The 16,544-nt window shown below is 44.4% G+C and overlaps 2 protein-coding genes across 5 annotated transcripts in view; one reads left to right on the top strand and one right to left on the bottom strand.

The window, feature by feature from the left end:
- Positions 1–168: 168 nt before the first annotated feature.
- LOC135388590 (uncharacterized) lies at positions 169–12,658 on the top strand. Of its 4 annotated transcripts, none has more exons than XM_064618217.1 (4): positions 173–379; positions 5,145–5,234; positions 6,324–6,692; positions 12,291–12,652. In XM_064618217.1, exons 1-4 carry the CDS (start codon positions 368–370, stop codon positions 12,576–12,578), a joined length of 759 nt encoding a protein of 252 aa, XP_064474287.1. In that variant the 5' UTR covers positions 173–367; the 3' UTR covers positions 12,579–12,652. The 4 variants fall into 4 exon arrangements, with proteins under 4 accessions (XP_064474288.1, XP_064474287.1, XP_064474290.1 ...); XM_064618221.1 differs by lacking the exon at positions 12,291–12,652 and adding an exon at positions 8,494–9,634 and having other exon boundaries at positions 185–379; XM_064618218.1 differs by lacking the exon at positions 5,145–5,234 and having other exon boundaries at positions 169–379; positions 12,291–12,658.
- LOC135388591 (uncharacterized) overlaps positions 8,297–16,544 on the bottom strand; it is a 26,217-nt gene continuing 17,969 nt past the window's right edge. The window contains exon 7 of the mRNA XM_064618222.1: positions 8,297–11,681. Within this exon, the coding sequence (XP_064474292.1) occupies positions 11,566–11,681 (116 nt within the window). The 3' untranslated portion in view covers positions 8,297–11,565. The remainder of the gene's footprint in view (positions 11,682–16,544) is intronic.

Raw genomic sequence — 16,544 nt, 5'->3', positions numbered from 1 at the left:
TTTGCCATTGCGAACCTTGTTCCCTCGCAATTTGAATCTCGTTTTCTGGAGCGAAAGAATATGATGGACCAAGCGACCAAGCCTTCCGGCCTTCGGGATAAAATTATGGCAGTGAGCAGCCAGAAGTCGCGGAACTATAGTGGAACTATGGCAGCCATAGTGGAACTCTATCGAAAGGATAGAAAGGAGAACATAAGATTGTCGCTCGCAGTGTGGAATATTCACGTGGTCAGTCATATGCAGTCCCGTCACAGCGCACGCGCGTTCCTGTTTGTGGTTTTGATCATTGCTCAAAGCCTATGGCTTACGTAATTTTTTTTAATTTGACGACAGAGCCAAAGTAGCTCCGTTTGCAGTTGTGAACTTCATGGAGAGCAAGGTGAGAAACTTTCCGGCAGGACGCCTCACACGTTCGGGCTACATATTTCCTTCTAATCCAGTTTGGGAACCTCGTGCAAATACATCGGTGTTTTGGTTCGGACAACTAGGAAAATTAACCATAATTTGCATACAAAGCTGACACACCGTTTCTGTAATGGTGCAGCACTGGCGACTATAGCAGAGCAGAGAGTTACAGGTGATGAAGCAGGGGCGTATGCAGACCGTCGGTTTGGGGGTTCATTTGTCCGTAGGGGGGGGGGGGGGTGCGCGGGGGAGAGAGGGGGAAATCCAATGTATAGACTGACGTTTTGATCGGGGGACGTTTCCCCCCCGGATCCGCCACTGTGCTGAGTGAAGGTGAAGATCTCCCAGTGCAAATACGCAGCTTCTCATACACAGTACCGAAAAGGTGTAACCAGTAAGACAATCATGATTATTAATGATGACGAATAGCAGCAAGAAGACAAGGACAGGGTAGAAGTAGACAGGACAACAGCAGACTCTCATCTGACATTTAATCAAGGAACACAGCATCTTAAACGCTAACATCTAGGTCACAGACTATCACCTAAAAATGTAGAGAGAGGACAAGGGCTGCCGGTTGGGAGATAGCACTCAACATCTTATCCATTCGTAGAAAATCTATTTCCATGTCTGCTGACATGACAGAAGGGGAGCTGACACATCTGTCATTACACGTGGCAATAAGAAATGCCTCCATTATCTCCCGCACCAACTGATCTTTATGAACTGCCAGCACCTCGGTCTGATTGAAAAACGGCATACACTTACAATCTCGGCAATGGACGCTCAAGTGACCGGTTCTTCCAAGTGAAGAGGCATGTTCCATAAGCCTAATGTTAAGGCATCTACATGATTGACCAACATAGCATCGGCCACACTGAAGCGGTATGCGGTAGACGATATCAAGCTTGCAATTCACGAATGGCTGTCGATGTTTCACATTACATTCTAAAGGCATTTCTGGTACATTCACTCTTGCGCAAAGAGACTGCACTTTCAACGGAGCCGTAAATACAACATTCACTCCACATCTCGTAGCCACTTTTTTCAAATTGTGAGATACCCTGTGGATATACGGGATGGCTACTGGCCTACCACTTAGCCGGTTTGCTCTAGCGGGTGACTGACGATTACTGAACTCCCTCAAGAGGACCTCCGCAGTTGACAGCAACACTTGCTCAGGGTAGCCCGCATTCCTCATTCTAGAAAGTTGCATCTGAAAACTGGAGGGGGCAGTGTGCACACAGGACTTAATGAGAGAAGATCTCGTAGCCGACTTAACTATTGCCCTCTTGACCACCTTGGAATGAGCTGACCCATAAGGAAGCAAGCCCTTTTTTTGTTCTAGGATTATACCTCCAGCATGTATGCTGTGGCATTTTCTCCAAGTGTAAGTCCCAAAACTGCAAGACATCCTCTCTAGGGAGCTCAGACGTCAACCTGAGCCCTTCGGCACAATTCCTGAACACATCCAGCACTGCCTCAGCTCCTACCTCAGCGGCTTCATCGTAAAACACTAAGAAATCATCCACGTACCTAAAGACATGGCACTGACATAAGTTGTTCAATTCTCCCTCAATGCGTTTGTCACATTTGCCAAGAAAGATTTCACAGAGTATGGGCGAAACACCTGAACCAATGGGAGTTCCGGTTTTTTGGATGTAAGACATGTCTTCATGTTTGATCACTGTGGCCACAAGGTAGGTAGACAGTAATTCAAGAAATTAACTCGCGGACATACCAGCAGCATTCTGAAAACCCACCAACCCATGTCTCTCAATTTGGGTTTCCACCGCTTGTAAAAGAGCTGCCTGTGGGATTGAATACAATAAATACTCGACATCTATAGACAAGAAGTCCCATCCTGTTGCACCATCCTGCTGAAGAAACTGCACAGCAGCGTCAGAGTTTTTTTACTACAAACGGATCTGTAAGCTTCAGGTTGTCAAGTTGTCTTTGTAAGAAGAACGACACTGACCTTTGCCACGTTTTCTTCTCAGACACTATAGTGCGGAAAGGTATACCCTCCTTGTGCGTCTTGGCAGTGAAGAATGCGGTGAGGGGCTTATCTTTCTTGCTCTTGATAGCCTTGGAGAGACGTTCTAAATTCTGAGTCTGGCAAATCCTACTAGTGGATTGAAACGCCGTTCTTTCTTGTAGCGGGCTTGTGGTCACAAAGTTCTTATGCAAAGCCTCCGTGGTCTTCTGAACATAAACCTGCTCCGGTATCACAACGAAGCCCCTTCCTTGTTGGATGTTATGAGTTTCTCCCCAGTGGACCTGAAGTATTGCGAAACCCGGGAGAGACTGTTTTGGCCCGACGTAGGGACACACATGGTTCCAACTGAACGAACCATCTGGTCAATGCATACTGCCTGCAACCTTCTTGACCACGGCAAGCAACTCGGGCTTAGTGAGTTTAGGTTGGACACAGAACTTGGGTCCAAGTCTCAGGATGTTTTCAACCCTTTCTAGTATGGTCGCGCCACCCAGGTTAAACACCTCCTGCTGGGGCGGGGGGGTTCTTTTCCGTTTTCCCGTTTGTTGTAGCAGGTGCGTCAACTTCAGGTTCCAAAAAAATTCATTCATCCGTCGACCCATGCTTGAATACATATTGTATCTTTCTGCATGAGTGTCCACTGATTCACCATCAACATGACACAACGCCCGCAGGTTGTACTGAAGGAACCTCAGGTGCTTCCAACACTCACCTCTAATCAATTTCGTAACCCTTCTCACATGATCGGTCAGTGTTAAGAACCCAAAGGCTAGTTGCACTTCATCCGGGACAATGTGTCTGTCTAGGGCAAAGGCCAAGGTCTTCGCTCGGGCGTGCGTGATAGCAGACATCATCAAACAAGAAACAATGCTTTGATGCATAGTATGTATGCTGTTAGTGACACAAAGAGGCCCCTTGATACTGGAAATATATTGCACAATAGGAACAATCCGGTGTAGTTTGTATAGCTCTTTTACAAGCGGTGGAAACCCAAATTGAGAGACAGGGGTTGGTGGGTTTTCAGAATGCTGCTGGTATGTCTGCGAGTTCATTTCTTGAATTACTGTCTGCCTACCTTGCAGCTACAGTGATCAAACATGAAGACATGTTTTGACATGAACGCATTGAGGGGGAACTGAACAACTTACATCAGTGCCATGTCTTTAGGTACGTGGATGATTTCTTAGTGTTTTACGATGAAGCCGCTGAGGTAGGAGCTGAGGCAGTGCTAGATGTGTTCAGGAATTGTGCCGAAGGGCTCAGGTTGACGTCTGAGCTCCCTAGAGAGGATGTCTTGCAGTTTTTGGACTTACACTTGGAGAAAATGCCACAGCATACATGCTGGAGGTATAATCCTAGAACAAAAAAAGGGCTTGCTTCCTTGTGGGTCAGCTCATTCCAAGGTGGTCAAGAGGGCAATAGTTAAGTCGGCTACGAGATCTTCTCTCATTAAGTCCTGTGTGCACACTGCCCCCTCCAGTTTTCAGATACAACTTTCTAGAATGAGGAATGCGGGCTACCCTGAGCAAGTGTTGCTGTCAACTGCGGAGGTCCTCTTGAGGGAGTTCAGTAATCGTCAGTCACCCACTAGAGCAAACCGGCTAAGTGGTAGGCTAGTAGCCATCCCGTATATCCACAGGGTATCTCACAATTTGAAAAAAGTGGCTACGAGATGTGGAGTGAATGTTGTATTTACGGCTCCGTTGAAAGTGCAGTCTCTTTGCGCAAGAGTGAATGTACCAAAAATGCCTTTAGAATGTAATGTGAAACATCGACAGCCATTCGTGAATTGCAAGCTTGATATCGTCTACCGCATACCGCTTCAGTGTGGCAGATGTTATGTTGGTCAATCATGTAGATACCTTAACATTAGGCTTATGGAACATGCCTCTTCACTTGGAAGAACCGGTCACTTGAGCGTCCATTGCCGAGATTGTAAGTGTATGCCGTTTTTCAATCAGACCGAGGTGCTGGCAGTTCATAAAGATCAGTTGGTGCGGGAGATAATGGAGGCATTTCTTATTGCCACGTGTAATGACAGATGTGTCAGCTCCCCTTCTGTCACGGTTGCAGACGTGGAAATAGATTTTCTACGAATGGATAAGATGTTGAGTGCTATCTCCCAGCCGGCAGCCCTTGTCCTCTCTGTACATTTTTAGGTGATAGTCGGTGACCTAGATGTTAGCGTTTAAGATGCTGTGTTCCTTGATTACATGTCAGTTGAGAGTCTGCAGTCGTCCTGTCTACTTCTACCCTGTCCTTGTCTTCTTGCTGCTATTCATCCTCATGAACCTATACCAACTACCCCGGATTGTTCCTATTGTGCTTGATTATTAAAGACGATCAGAGATATCTGGCAGCACCACCTGTTGATGCCCGTCCAACCTGACCCCACAGGTGAGATATCATATGAAAATGGTTTCTTAGCTTTTCATAAGTGCATCTCGCACTCACATTCAAACAAACTGCGAGTGCAAACAAATAAAGAAGTCGCTGCAGCAGATTTCAGAAGCAACTAGAAGATTTACTACATTAGAACCAACAGAATACCTAATGTGTAAATTTAGTCACAAGATGAGCGATTGTCGAATCATGGGACTTCGAATGCTTCACTGAGTAAAACGGATCACAACTTGGATGCAAATTTATGCAATAGTATGTGTCTTCTAAAAATGTTAGCTCTTAGCATTTTCCTGTTTCACAAACTGTACTCTTCAGCAAACGTGTGGTGATTTTGTAGGATTTACCTTCACCTGCTGGCAGTAAGAGTGGTACACCTGGTCAGGGAGGCACTGTCACTGAACAGGATTCTGTCAAAGTAAATGTAGAGGTAAAGTAAATATTGCCACTCGAAAGATAGTACTGTACACTGGAAGCAAAATGTGTCTGGGCCAGAAACTTTTTCAGGGGGGCTGAGACCTCTATGGGGGATCTGTTTCCTCACACATTAACGAGATAAAAAGGGTGGGTGAGCACCAGCCGGTGGTGATCACATTTCTTGAGCGCTTCAGTGAATCAGCACCACAGGCACCTGGGCACCACACATAACAAGTGGCCTAGGGAGGGAGGCTGTAGCCCCCTAAGTCTCCCCCTTGATACACCCCTGGTCTGGCATGTGAGTGAGAGTAGGTTGCAGATCTCTGATACCACAGATCACAAAAGGAGTTTAAAATAGCATATGGTAGAGCAGACTGGATATATGAGGGGCACTTCCTTAATTATTGATATATAATTGTTAAAGGCTGAAGCATTTGTATCGTGGTGCCAAAATCTTGAAAAAGTTGCCAATGCCTATGAGAAAATAGCCAGAAGTAGCCAGTTTCTTTCGTGTATAGCCATGTTTGTTTCGAGGTACATCCCACCGACATCAGGGCAGCTTCACTGTGGATGCAGAGCTGCTGTTTGTGCTAGACCAGTGGCTACACACAGTGAAGATTGAGTACTTAAATCTGGGTGGTAAGGCTATCTACAGTAGGTAACATGTTCTGAAACACATGACCCCTGGGAGCAGATATATTGCTGTGTTTTACTTTCGACAGGAAACATGACTAAGAAAAGGAAGTAATGAAAGGGAACATCATGTTTCTAGTTGTAACAACTTTATTTTGAGATGATGAATGGGGAGCTTGATGATCATGGGCGATACTCTACCCCATTGTCGGTGGTGATGGTGGGAATGTAGTTGTAGATGTTTGAATTCAGCTCACCAACTAGAGGAGGAGGAATATAGAAAGATGCCACAAGGACGTTGACCAAATTATATTCTGAGTAAGACATAGCGTTAAGTCAGCACAACTTGTGCTCTTGTGCCATAAAGCACCAAAGCAACATAAATGTAACTTCTGCACCATTATCTGTCACATGTCCAAGACGAAAGAGGTTTAGAGATGTAATACTACATGTTTCTCATGCCAAACAGCGTGCAGTGGACAAAAATAACCCCATGTGCTATATGGACATAAGTGCAATGGGCAGACCAGTGGGACGCATCGTGGTGGAGCTACGTGCAGACGCTGTACCTCGAACTGCGGAAAATTTCCGTCTGTTGTGCACTGGCGAGGTGGGCTTCGGCTACCACGGCTGCACCTTTCATCGTGTCGTCCGTAACTTCATCTGTCAGAGTGGGGCTTTTCTCTCGCCAACGGGCCAGAAGGGTGGCTGCTCCATCTACCACAACCATGGCTATTTTGAGGATGAAGATTTCTGCATCTTGCACTCCAAACCGGGCATCCTTTCCATGGCCAATGCAGGGCCCGATATGAATGGATCTCAGTTCTTCATCACCTTGGTGAGGGCACCATATTTGGATGGAAAGCACGTTGCTTTCGGCCATGTGTTGTCGGGCATGGAGGTAGTGAAAAAGATTGCCAGTTTTGGGACAGTTAGTGGTGTGCCTACGACGTTGGCTGTGATTGACCACTGTGGGCAGGTGGACAAGGGGTGAAGGGATGGATAGTATATGTTGATATATAGGAAGTTTCTGAACAGAGGAGCTAAAAATGCTTCTGAGAAGTGCACCGCCAGATTTTGCAAATTAAAACCTAAAAATTAGTATCAGAAACTGTTGGATGTAGGTTTCATAAGTTGGTAGAGTGAGGCAAGACAGGAAGTAGTGCATACCTCTTGGTCGTAGAAGGTGAATGGAACAGCCAAATCAAACTCAAATTCACTGAGCACCATTTCCTGACCAAGACGGCATGGAAAGCATGATGCACTTTCATGCAAAGAGGGGCAGTACACTGATATACACCTAGTCCATTTCAGTCAACTAGAATCCATATTTGTTCCACGGTCCAAACCTCCCTTGGTCCACGGTCCAAATCTTGCCAGGGCAGCCAAAAGTAAATACCAAGCTTGTTCAAGTTTCCTGCGGGGGCAGCAAAAACCGCCTCTTGGTTTAAGTTGGAACTGATTAGAAAATTTCATGCACATGCATAATTGTTGAGTTTCTCCGATTCTGTAAAATACTTGTTTCTTGTAGAAAATTTTTGATGATGATCAGATCAATCTCTTCAGTGACATCACCCCACTGTTGCACTTAGTAACAGTTCCAGTTTAGAAAACATGTTGTACGACAGTGATCGTTGATGCATGTTACGAGTACAGTTTGACGTATGTTCATCAGGAATTGTATGTCTGTTATGCAACATCAATTGATGAGGTTGAAATAATTAGGACAAATACAACACTTAAGTCTCACCAATGGCCAGGCAATGATCCAAGGGTGGCAGTTTGCATGCACCTCTGTGGTTGTAGATCAGCTGTTCTACCATTACGCTGCATTCCTCTTATCAACATACCGAGGCCTCGTCAAAGACACATCCTCACTTAGATTTTCTTCCATGTGCGATACGCGATTCCCACCACTGACTTTTCATCAACTGCTGTACTTGGATCCTCCGTAGACCACACTCTGTTGTTTATGGGCACGAATGCACACACACAAAAAAAAATCCTTCACAGCTAGTGTTTTACCACATTTACAGTTATTACCCACAAAGTTGAAGCACGGAAAAATAGGAGGACATCACCAGCCTAGCCCTATGTCTAAGGAATGAGACCCACTGTGCTGAATCTACGATTAAGTTTTGCAAAATGCCAATCATCCTAGAATATATGCACACTGCATTTGAAATGGCTCACTGTTGTTGCATACAGACACATTTTTCAAAATGAAGGGATAGTGCAGCAAAGGTGTAAAATTTGTTTGGAGCAACTTTTTGAGAAGCAGCAATTTGGCTTTCACCAGCGAACAAAGTTATGGTAAAATTATGGTATGTGAGTTCTTCATCTCGGAAACACTTATGTCCGGAGCGTATAACTGCCTGTCAACATGCAGGACACACGTATAATAAATGCCACTTTTGCCATTTGAAGTAATAGGTCCTCCTACGTGTTTTATATAACAAACATTTATTGTACAATATGCAGTTCATCAGCCACTGAGTTGTGACAGTGCAAAAAACACGCAGGAACATTAGAAATAGGTATAATCTGAAAATAAACCTAACCATTTGTGGAGCTGAGTAGAACGAAATAAATGCACAATAAACACATTACAACAAGTGCTCAATTGGTGTACTGTGCAGGGGTACTGACATCAAGTGTTCTGCAGTGATGACATTTAAGACACCCTCACAACCATGGTGGATATTCGTTCTGCACACCAGCCATTGGCTGCTTTGTCAAGCTTCACCACAGTGTCCGTAACAACTGAAGTATCGTGAACCCTTTCCAATAATGCAAATTGCTTTGCATAATTTGGAGCTGGGTGCACAGAACTCATCCAGTGCCAGATCCTTACAGTTAGTGCTCTTCAGTGACTCCAGCCTCAACATGTTCCAGCCCTGTATGTAAAGGTTTGCGAAGCTCCGTAGTGGTATGAACGTTTGATATTCTTGGCAAATGTTCTAGTTTCTCTTTGCATTGTTTCGATATGTGAAAGCTAGCTCAGCCACTAGCAAACGAAAAAATCCCAAAGAGGAGGCTAGTTTAGAACAATATTTGCAATATTTACTCTCATAATTGACTTACTTACTGGTAACTAATACGCCCCACACTTTATTTTTCCTCGTACATTTAATGCACCTTGGTTGGACGAGGGTACCGTACGGTACCACACCACATGCTCTGGAGCTGACAAGACCCCAGTCAAAGCACACAGACAGATCTGCAACAACAAACACCCTGGCATGGCACATGAACATTTTTACGTCATTTTCATTTCACCTTGGCATGACAGAACAGTATTGGTAGCACTCATCTGTGGTTGTGATCCTGGACTGCTTGCACCCATATAGAGTTGTTGAACTCGGTATTTCAGCACATTATGAAGACTCATTACTGCAGTTTTTCTTTTAAATACGGGAAGGTGCGCGACTTCACCGACGCAAAATTACTCTCGTAATATGGGTGCACAGAACTGAAAGGGGTGTTACCTCAATAGGAGCCATTTCACTAACAGAGATATAGTAACGCAAATGAAGCTGTAAGGCCAGCACCAGGAACTGAAATATTTGAGTAACGAAAATTAAAACTAATGCCGATGCTCCAGTTATCCTAACCTGCCCCTGGAAGAGCCTTTCAGAGAGTATGTTTGATCGCTGCATAGTGTGGATGGCTACCGCACAGTGCAATACCACAAGCTGTTCGTGAAGGAAGTGTTCCAAGTGTGGAGAGTGATATCTTCTGGTAGCATAATAAAAAGCTTTAAGATGACTAGGATCTCTTCAGCCCTTGACATAACAGGTGATGATCTCGTATGGGAAGATGCTGATTCGTTCCATAATGAGAAAATGCCCGTTAATTCAGGGAATGGAAACTCATATTTGGGAACAAAGTGTTTGTAATTAATGTGCTCTGTTAATGTTCAAATGGTGTGTCAATTATGTGGGAAAATACAGTAAACGTTTTGGCTCTCCTTGCCAGCGGCATACTTGCTATGGTGAAGGGCGAGCAGCAACTCACTCTCTTTTCTCACCTACATCACCATTTTTGTACCACTGCTAGTACAATACTAAGACATATGCAAAGATAGTGAAATAATGAAAATGGTTGGAGCAATTGCCAAAGTAGTCAAATCAAAAACCAGTCAAGTCCAACTGTGTAGATGTGTTCTGCTTTGGGTGTGTGTGAGCCCACTCACTCTGAAATGTTGAGGCTTATTCCCTTAATGTCCCCCATAAGTAGAGGTGTACACTTTGCGCAGTTGTATCCGCAGCATCCTCGTTTGCGGATAAGAATGGGTATAATATTTTGAAATCGGCGGGGACAAAATGCGGATAAAACTGGGCTCTTCGGAGGGCCCTGCAGATATATCCGCATTTTATCCACAAATAACCACTAATGTCTCTGCCAACATCCCCTGCTGGGAGCCATAATTGAGAGCAGGTAAAGAATACCCAAATGGCATTGAAATGTGCCATTCCTTGCCTTGCTCCTTCAACTGCGGATGACATAATGTTCATGAGAATGTTAAAAACTAAAATTGTTTGTAACATAACATTTTCATAGTAGAGAATTTTTCTTTGAAATGCGATAACCAGGGATGTGTATACATATATTCAATATCCACGCAGATGCGGTACCACTATTTCAACGAGCAGTGTTGTGGTCGCAGATCACACATGTGCAGGTATTGTGCGGATGCAAACACTGTCAATCTCATCCGGGCTCACCTCTACCCACAGCATATAACGTGTTTCTTAACCAGTTATTGTTCTCTTAGGGCTGCCTTTAAATCTTCCTTCGGCTGTTGAAATACATATTGCATGGCATAGAAAAGAGCAGTATATTTAAATGCATCATACAAAAGACTCCGTTTTTGAGCTAATCTTTGCACAAATGGGGATGACCAGGAAATGTTGATAAAGGCATCACTCCCAGCTTCGTCTACGTGCAAAAACGTGAGGCAAAATCATTCTTTATGACCTGAGCACAGAGCACGCGGCAGTAAACGCTGACCACAAAATATGAGCATGCTACACACCATTTGCGAGAAAAATGAGCTAGTATAAAGTAAAATAACACCTATTTCTTGCGGTGCATTACAATAATAAAGATAGATTTTTATGCTCCATAATAGAACCACTGAATTCATTTCTGGCAACACTAGTTACTGCCATTTCTGTGTCCTGCTTAACCACTTGTTCCACTTGCCTGCCATTGGCTCAATGTGGGCAATTTAAAATGACTTCCTTCACTCGCTGTGGTCTGCAATTTGCAACGTAAAGCGGAGTACAATTGGAGCGCAACGACAAGCGGAGTGTAATTAAATGAAGGCTCGCGGATAACTGAGCCAACTTGTTCCAGAAACTTGGTGCAAATATGCTTCATTGAAATGCTAATGTCTTGGCAGCTCTTGTGGCATCTGCTGCTAACAGGTGATAAACCTGTGCTCGCAGGTTTCCACATTTCATAGAATTTTTCTGCGTGAAATGCATAAACATTACAGCTTGTATGTTCCTTCTATCACCCGCTCTGGCTACGAAACTGGTAAAAGAATACACTGCAAAGGATTAGACATACAATGTGACACGTAAAGGAATGACAGCAGTGAAGACGAAACAACCTCTTCAAATGGAAAAACAAGGTGTACACAGGTAGTATGGTCCACACAATAGCTTGAAGAGAGACTCCGCTGGTGCTTATTCACACTGCTATCAAGTGGCAGGTTGACGGCGTACCACACACAGACACCCCGTACGAAGACATCGAGTAACTGCACTGCGGATCCGGCTGTACCAGGGCCCCGCGGCTTTGCTCAGTACGGCGTTATCTGTGAGTGCGGGAGGGTACAACAAATGATTTGAAAAAAAAACAAACAAAAAAAGAAACTGAAATTTATTATCATGGACGCTGCACCTCGAGAGAGTCAGTCTTCTGAAGCGCCAGAGCCCAGTACACATTTGGCGAGCCAGGTGATGCACCAATGTACTTGTAGTGAACGTGCATGTATACATGGTGGCAAGATGCAACATTTGTGGACATGACCATTTTCAGCAAATAGAACTGGCATGTCTTACTACTTTCTAGCAGCATTAAAATTAGAAACATTCTCCTAAGTGCATAGACAGTTAATGGGTATGTTCTATTAGAGGTGCTAATTATCTTATACATCTATCCAATGTGACTTTGGGTGTACTGGCATGACCCCAGTATTGTCTAAAAGAAAAGACTCTTTACAAACTGACTCTTGTGATACAAGACAGGTGACATATGATCGCACCAATCTAATTTAACCCTACACAAAACGTTACATGAAATTTCATATACGATACACCACATAAACGATAGCAAATATGCAAATTCTATGTTTAAAAAAGTGCATTATCGTAATTTCACGCGTATTAGCCGCGGCTTATGCACAATTTTTTTTTCTTCACAGGCGCTCTGCGGCTTATCTGATGACTACCTTTTCATGATATTTTCACCATGCCCCGGTTTTAACGAAAGGGCCGACAGTGTCTCATGTCTTCCGGATCAGCACCGCTCTGCCAATGCACAAACAATTCGTAGCAGTGTCGCGTCCACATTCGAGCAGATTGACCACCTTGGTGTTGGCAGATTCCGACTGACGAGGCTTACTGCTATGGAATTAACGACAAGTAAAACGCACGTTCAGAAGTGCTCGCCGCAAGTGACCTCGTGCCCCACTGGTGCATGCATTTATTAGCAACGTCTATGTTCACCCAAATCAAAACAACGATAACGACAACACCAACATTTTATCCGGTGCTACCAACATCCTCCCACTCGCGCTCGTGCACACGTTATGGAAAATCGAGGGTCCGAAATTTCCAGCACAAAAGAGTTCTTCATACGAGAAACGGACTTTGTCAACGAGTCCGCTACCATTTCTGTGGTTGGCACAAACGAGACATGAAAAGTTCCTTCGTGTATCTCGTGTCTTGCAAATAAATACTTAAGGCTTATATGCTTCAACCTCTGATGCTGACTTGGGTTTTTGGAGAGTCGTATTGCAGACTGGTTATCACAGCGCAGCTCTGTGGCTACACCACAGAAGTGATGTAGTCCCAGCTCTTCGAGAAACATTCTAAGCCATTTTCCTTCCTTCATGGCTTCACAAAGAGCCACGTACTCTGCCTCGCATGACGATAGTGCTATGATGTCTTGCTTCGTTGATTTCCAGAAGATTGCAGCTCCCGACATCACGAAAACGTATCCACTGTGTGACTTCCCGCTCTTCATGTCTGTGTTCCAACTTGCATCCGAGTAGCCAATAATGTGACTTCCATTTGCCTTGTAGGTCAGACATGCGTTCTTCGTTCCTTGAAGGTACCTCAACAGTCTCTTTGCCATTTTTCAGTGGTGGATGGAGAAACCTGAATTAAACTGGCTGAGGTGGTTTACTGCATACGCAATGTCTGGCCTTGTTCCTTGCACTAAGTACATAAGGCTACCAATCAAGTTTTGATAGGGAACGTCCGGTTTCTCCTGCAGTGCTTCACTGTTCTCCATGTCCTGGTGTTGGATTTCCAGCGGCATCTTCACGGGCTTACAATTATCCATGTGGTATTGATGCGATACTTCATTGATGTGTCACTCTTGGTCGATACTGATGCTCCTTTCTTTCTTGTTCCTCTGGACTTCAATTCCGACGATCCGATTTGGCTCTCCTAAGTCTCTCAAATCCACCTTAGCTTTCAGAAATTTCAAAGTCCTCCTCATGGACTTCTCGCTACTTGCTAAGAGTAGCATGTCATCGACGTAAATTCAGAGTATGATTTTTTCGCCGTCCTTTTCTTGAATGTAGACATACCTGTCCGTCTCGGGACGTCAGTAGCCAGCAGATATCAGTACGCTGTCTAAGGTTCTGTACCAAGTCCAACCTGCTTGTTTAAGCCCAAATATAGACTTGCAGAGTCGACATTCTTCCCGTTGACTTTGTTCCGGGTCAGTGCCTGGCGGTAACTCTATGTGCACCACTTCTTCAAGTTCTCCATGGAGATATGCTGCTTTTACATCGAGCCGTCTCGTTACCATATCTTCTTCGTTGGCAATCGCGAGCAGTGTTTAAAGACTGGTCAGCTTTAAAACGGGCAGAACGTCTCAAAATAGTCAATTTCTTGCTCCTGCGTGAATCCTTTAGCTACGAGTCTGCCCTTGTGCCTTTCCTTTCCTCCATTTTTTGCGTCTTTGATGCTGTAAACCCACTTGCTCTTGACTACTTTCGTGCCCTTTTCTCTTGGTACTGTGATCCAGTTTTCCATTTTTTCGTGCGATTGCAACTCTTCCTCCATTGCTGCCTTCCATTTTTCACATTCTGGTGATGACATAGCTTCCTCATAGTTTCTCGGTTCTCTGCTCTCACTAACTTGGTTACAATAGTCTGTTTTCTTCGTATCCACTTGCTGGCGTTTGGGTTGTATTCGCTCCCTCGTTGACCTTCGTGGTTTTACACTGTCGTCGGTGCTGTCACTGTCGCCAGGCTGACTATCTTCTGTGTTGATCTCGGCGTGTTCGGGCTGTTCATCGGTTGATGACGTCAGTGGAACCACACTTGACTCTCTATTTGCTTTATCTTGTTTGAGCAAATCAGACCCTCTCCTGTCCTCCAGAAACTTTGGCTTCTTGCTGTAGAAGACCTTATCATTCACAGGGCCATACAGCCTGTATCCCTTCCTGCAGTCGTTGTACCCAATGAAGGTAACTTCGCGTACATTTAAAATCCATCTTTGAACATAGCTGTGATGGAATCCATGCGTAGGCTGTGCAGCCAGACACTTTGAAGTACCGTGCGGACTGCTTTCTTCCAGTCCATATCTCTTCTGGCACCTTTCCTTGTAGAATTTTCTTGCTGCAACGATTCCGGATGTAAGCAGCAGTGTTCACTGCCTCGGCCCAGAATCTTCCCGGCAAACTAGCTTCATGTAACAGCATCCCTGCTGTTTCCACTAATGTCCTGTCTGCACGTTCGGCGATGCCATTCTGTTCGGGCGAGTAAGGTACTGTCCTCCAGTCTTGAGTAGTAACTAAGTTACTTTTTACTTGTAACTGTAACTAGTTACTTTTGGGGTTAACTAGTTACAATAACTAGTTACATTTCCAGAAAAGTAGCTTTTAACTGTAACTAGCTACTATTTCTGTGAATGTAACTGCAAAATGTAACTAGTTACTCGAACAAATGTCGACCCTTTTTTACGTACGTACACATGCCATATTTTTCCCTGTGGGAGAGCCACATATTGACTTGTACAGCTTCTGGTTAAGTGCAATAATACTTTTATCACACTTAAGTAAAATGCAAATAAATGTACGTTTTTAACGATTGTATCACTCTCTCATGGTCATTTTTATAAAAAGTAACTGCAATGTATCTAAGTTACTTTCTCTCAGTCATTGTAACTGTAACTAGTTACCTGACCAAGAAAGTAACTATAACTGAAACTCAGTTACTTTTTAGAAGTAATTTACCTAAGACTGCTGTCCCCTCATGTACGATCCTCTTCCTCTTGAAGAAATCTTGTATCTCCTGGCCAGTAAATTCCCCTCCATTGTCCGTACGCACTTTCCTTATTTTCTTCCTGGTTTGGGTTTCGGCCAGCTGTACGAAGTTGTTCACCTCTTCGGCAGCTTCATCTGTGTACTTGAGAAACCTGACTGATACCTTTCTGCTGTGGTCATCCACTATGACCAAAAAATATCTGCTTCCGCCAATTATAGTTTCCAGGAATGGCCCGCAAATGTCCATATGGATCAACTCCAGAAGCTGTTTTCGTCGCTCTTCTTTCATTTTTGGGAATGTACTTCGAGTCTGCTTTCCATGTATGCAGCTGGTATACGGGGCAGAGCTGCCGGAGAAGCTTGGCAGACCCTTTACTGCATTCTGCCGTAGCATTTCCAGCAATGTTGTATACTGTAGAAGTCGTTTTTTCTGTGCGGAAAATATTTTCGCGTTTTCGAACAAAGCTGGTTTGAGGAGTGCTTTGCTCTTGCATATCGTGCCGTCGTCAATATCGGGCATATTTCGGCATGTACTAAGACATCTGTTGTTCACGGGGATGGCGGCGTTCTAGGCCAATTCCTCACAGACATGGGAGGAAACGCCCTGTTTTTTTAATAATTGGGGGTTTACGTCACGGGACTGGAAACTCCCTGTACAATGGCCCTTGGGGACTCTGCAGGAGGCCATAGTACTGGCCGTGTGCAGGTCAGCCAGTTCATTTTAGCAGTTCTCATTCATTATCACTCAGGGCACTGGACAGTCCGGTTGAGATGTCGTTCTATCATACAAGCTGGTCTTGAGAACGCGGGGAAAGGCATGATGCGGCTTTGTGGTATAGTGGTATGCGTTTGTGGAGTAGCAAAAGCGTGATCAATTTTCATTTCTTTACATCTTGCCTGATGGGATAAAATAATCTTCTGTGGTTTGCTTAAACTGCCTACGCTGCATGGAGTAGAAAGGGTCAAGGTAGTCACGGTATAGCGTCAAACGCCGCACGATTTTCGCCCTCATATGGCCAGAGTTATTAGTGGAAACTTAAATTCGCGATTTTGGAGGAATGCGCGAAAAATGAAAAAAAAAATGTTCCCTGCAAAAAACACACTTCTACAGTAGTTGACGTGTCCCATTCTTCTGTGCCACAGACCAGCAGATTCGTCTTTGGATCGGATTGCA

The sequence above is a fragment of the Ornithodoros turicata genome, chromosome 3 (genome assembly GCF_037126465.1).
Source record: "Ornithodoros turicata isolate Travis chromosome 3, ASM3712646v1, whole genome shotgun sequence".
NCBI classification, from domain to species: Eukaryota; Metazoa; Arthropoda; class Arachnida; order Ixodida; family Argasidae; genus Ornithodoros; species Ornithodoros turicata.
The sequence above is the reverse complement of the archived record's forward strand: the minus strand, read 5'-3'. Positions and strand labels throughout refer to the sequence as shown.

What these genes read in the sequence shown, in the direction of transcription:
- LOC135388590 (XM_064618217.1), top strand. An exon ending in CTGTCAAAGTAAATGTAGAG is followed by an intron (nt 5,235 to 6,323) that starts GTAAAGTAAATA and finishes CATGCCAAACAG; the next exon opens with CGTGCAGTGGACAAAAATAA. An exon ending in CTCAGTTCTTCATCACCTTG is followed by an intron (nt 6,693 to 12,290) that starts GTGAGGGCACCA and finishes TTTTCTTCACAG; the next exon opens with GCGCTCTGCGGCTTATCTGA.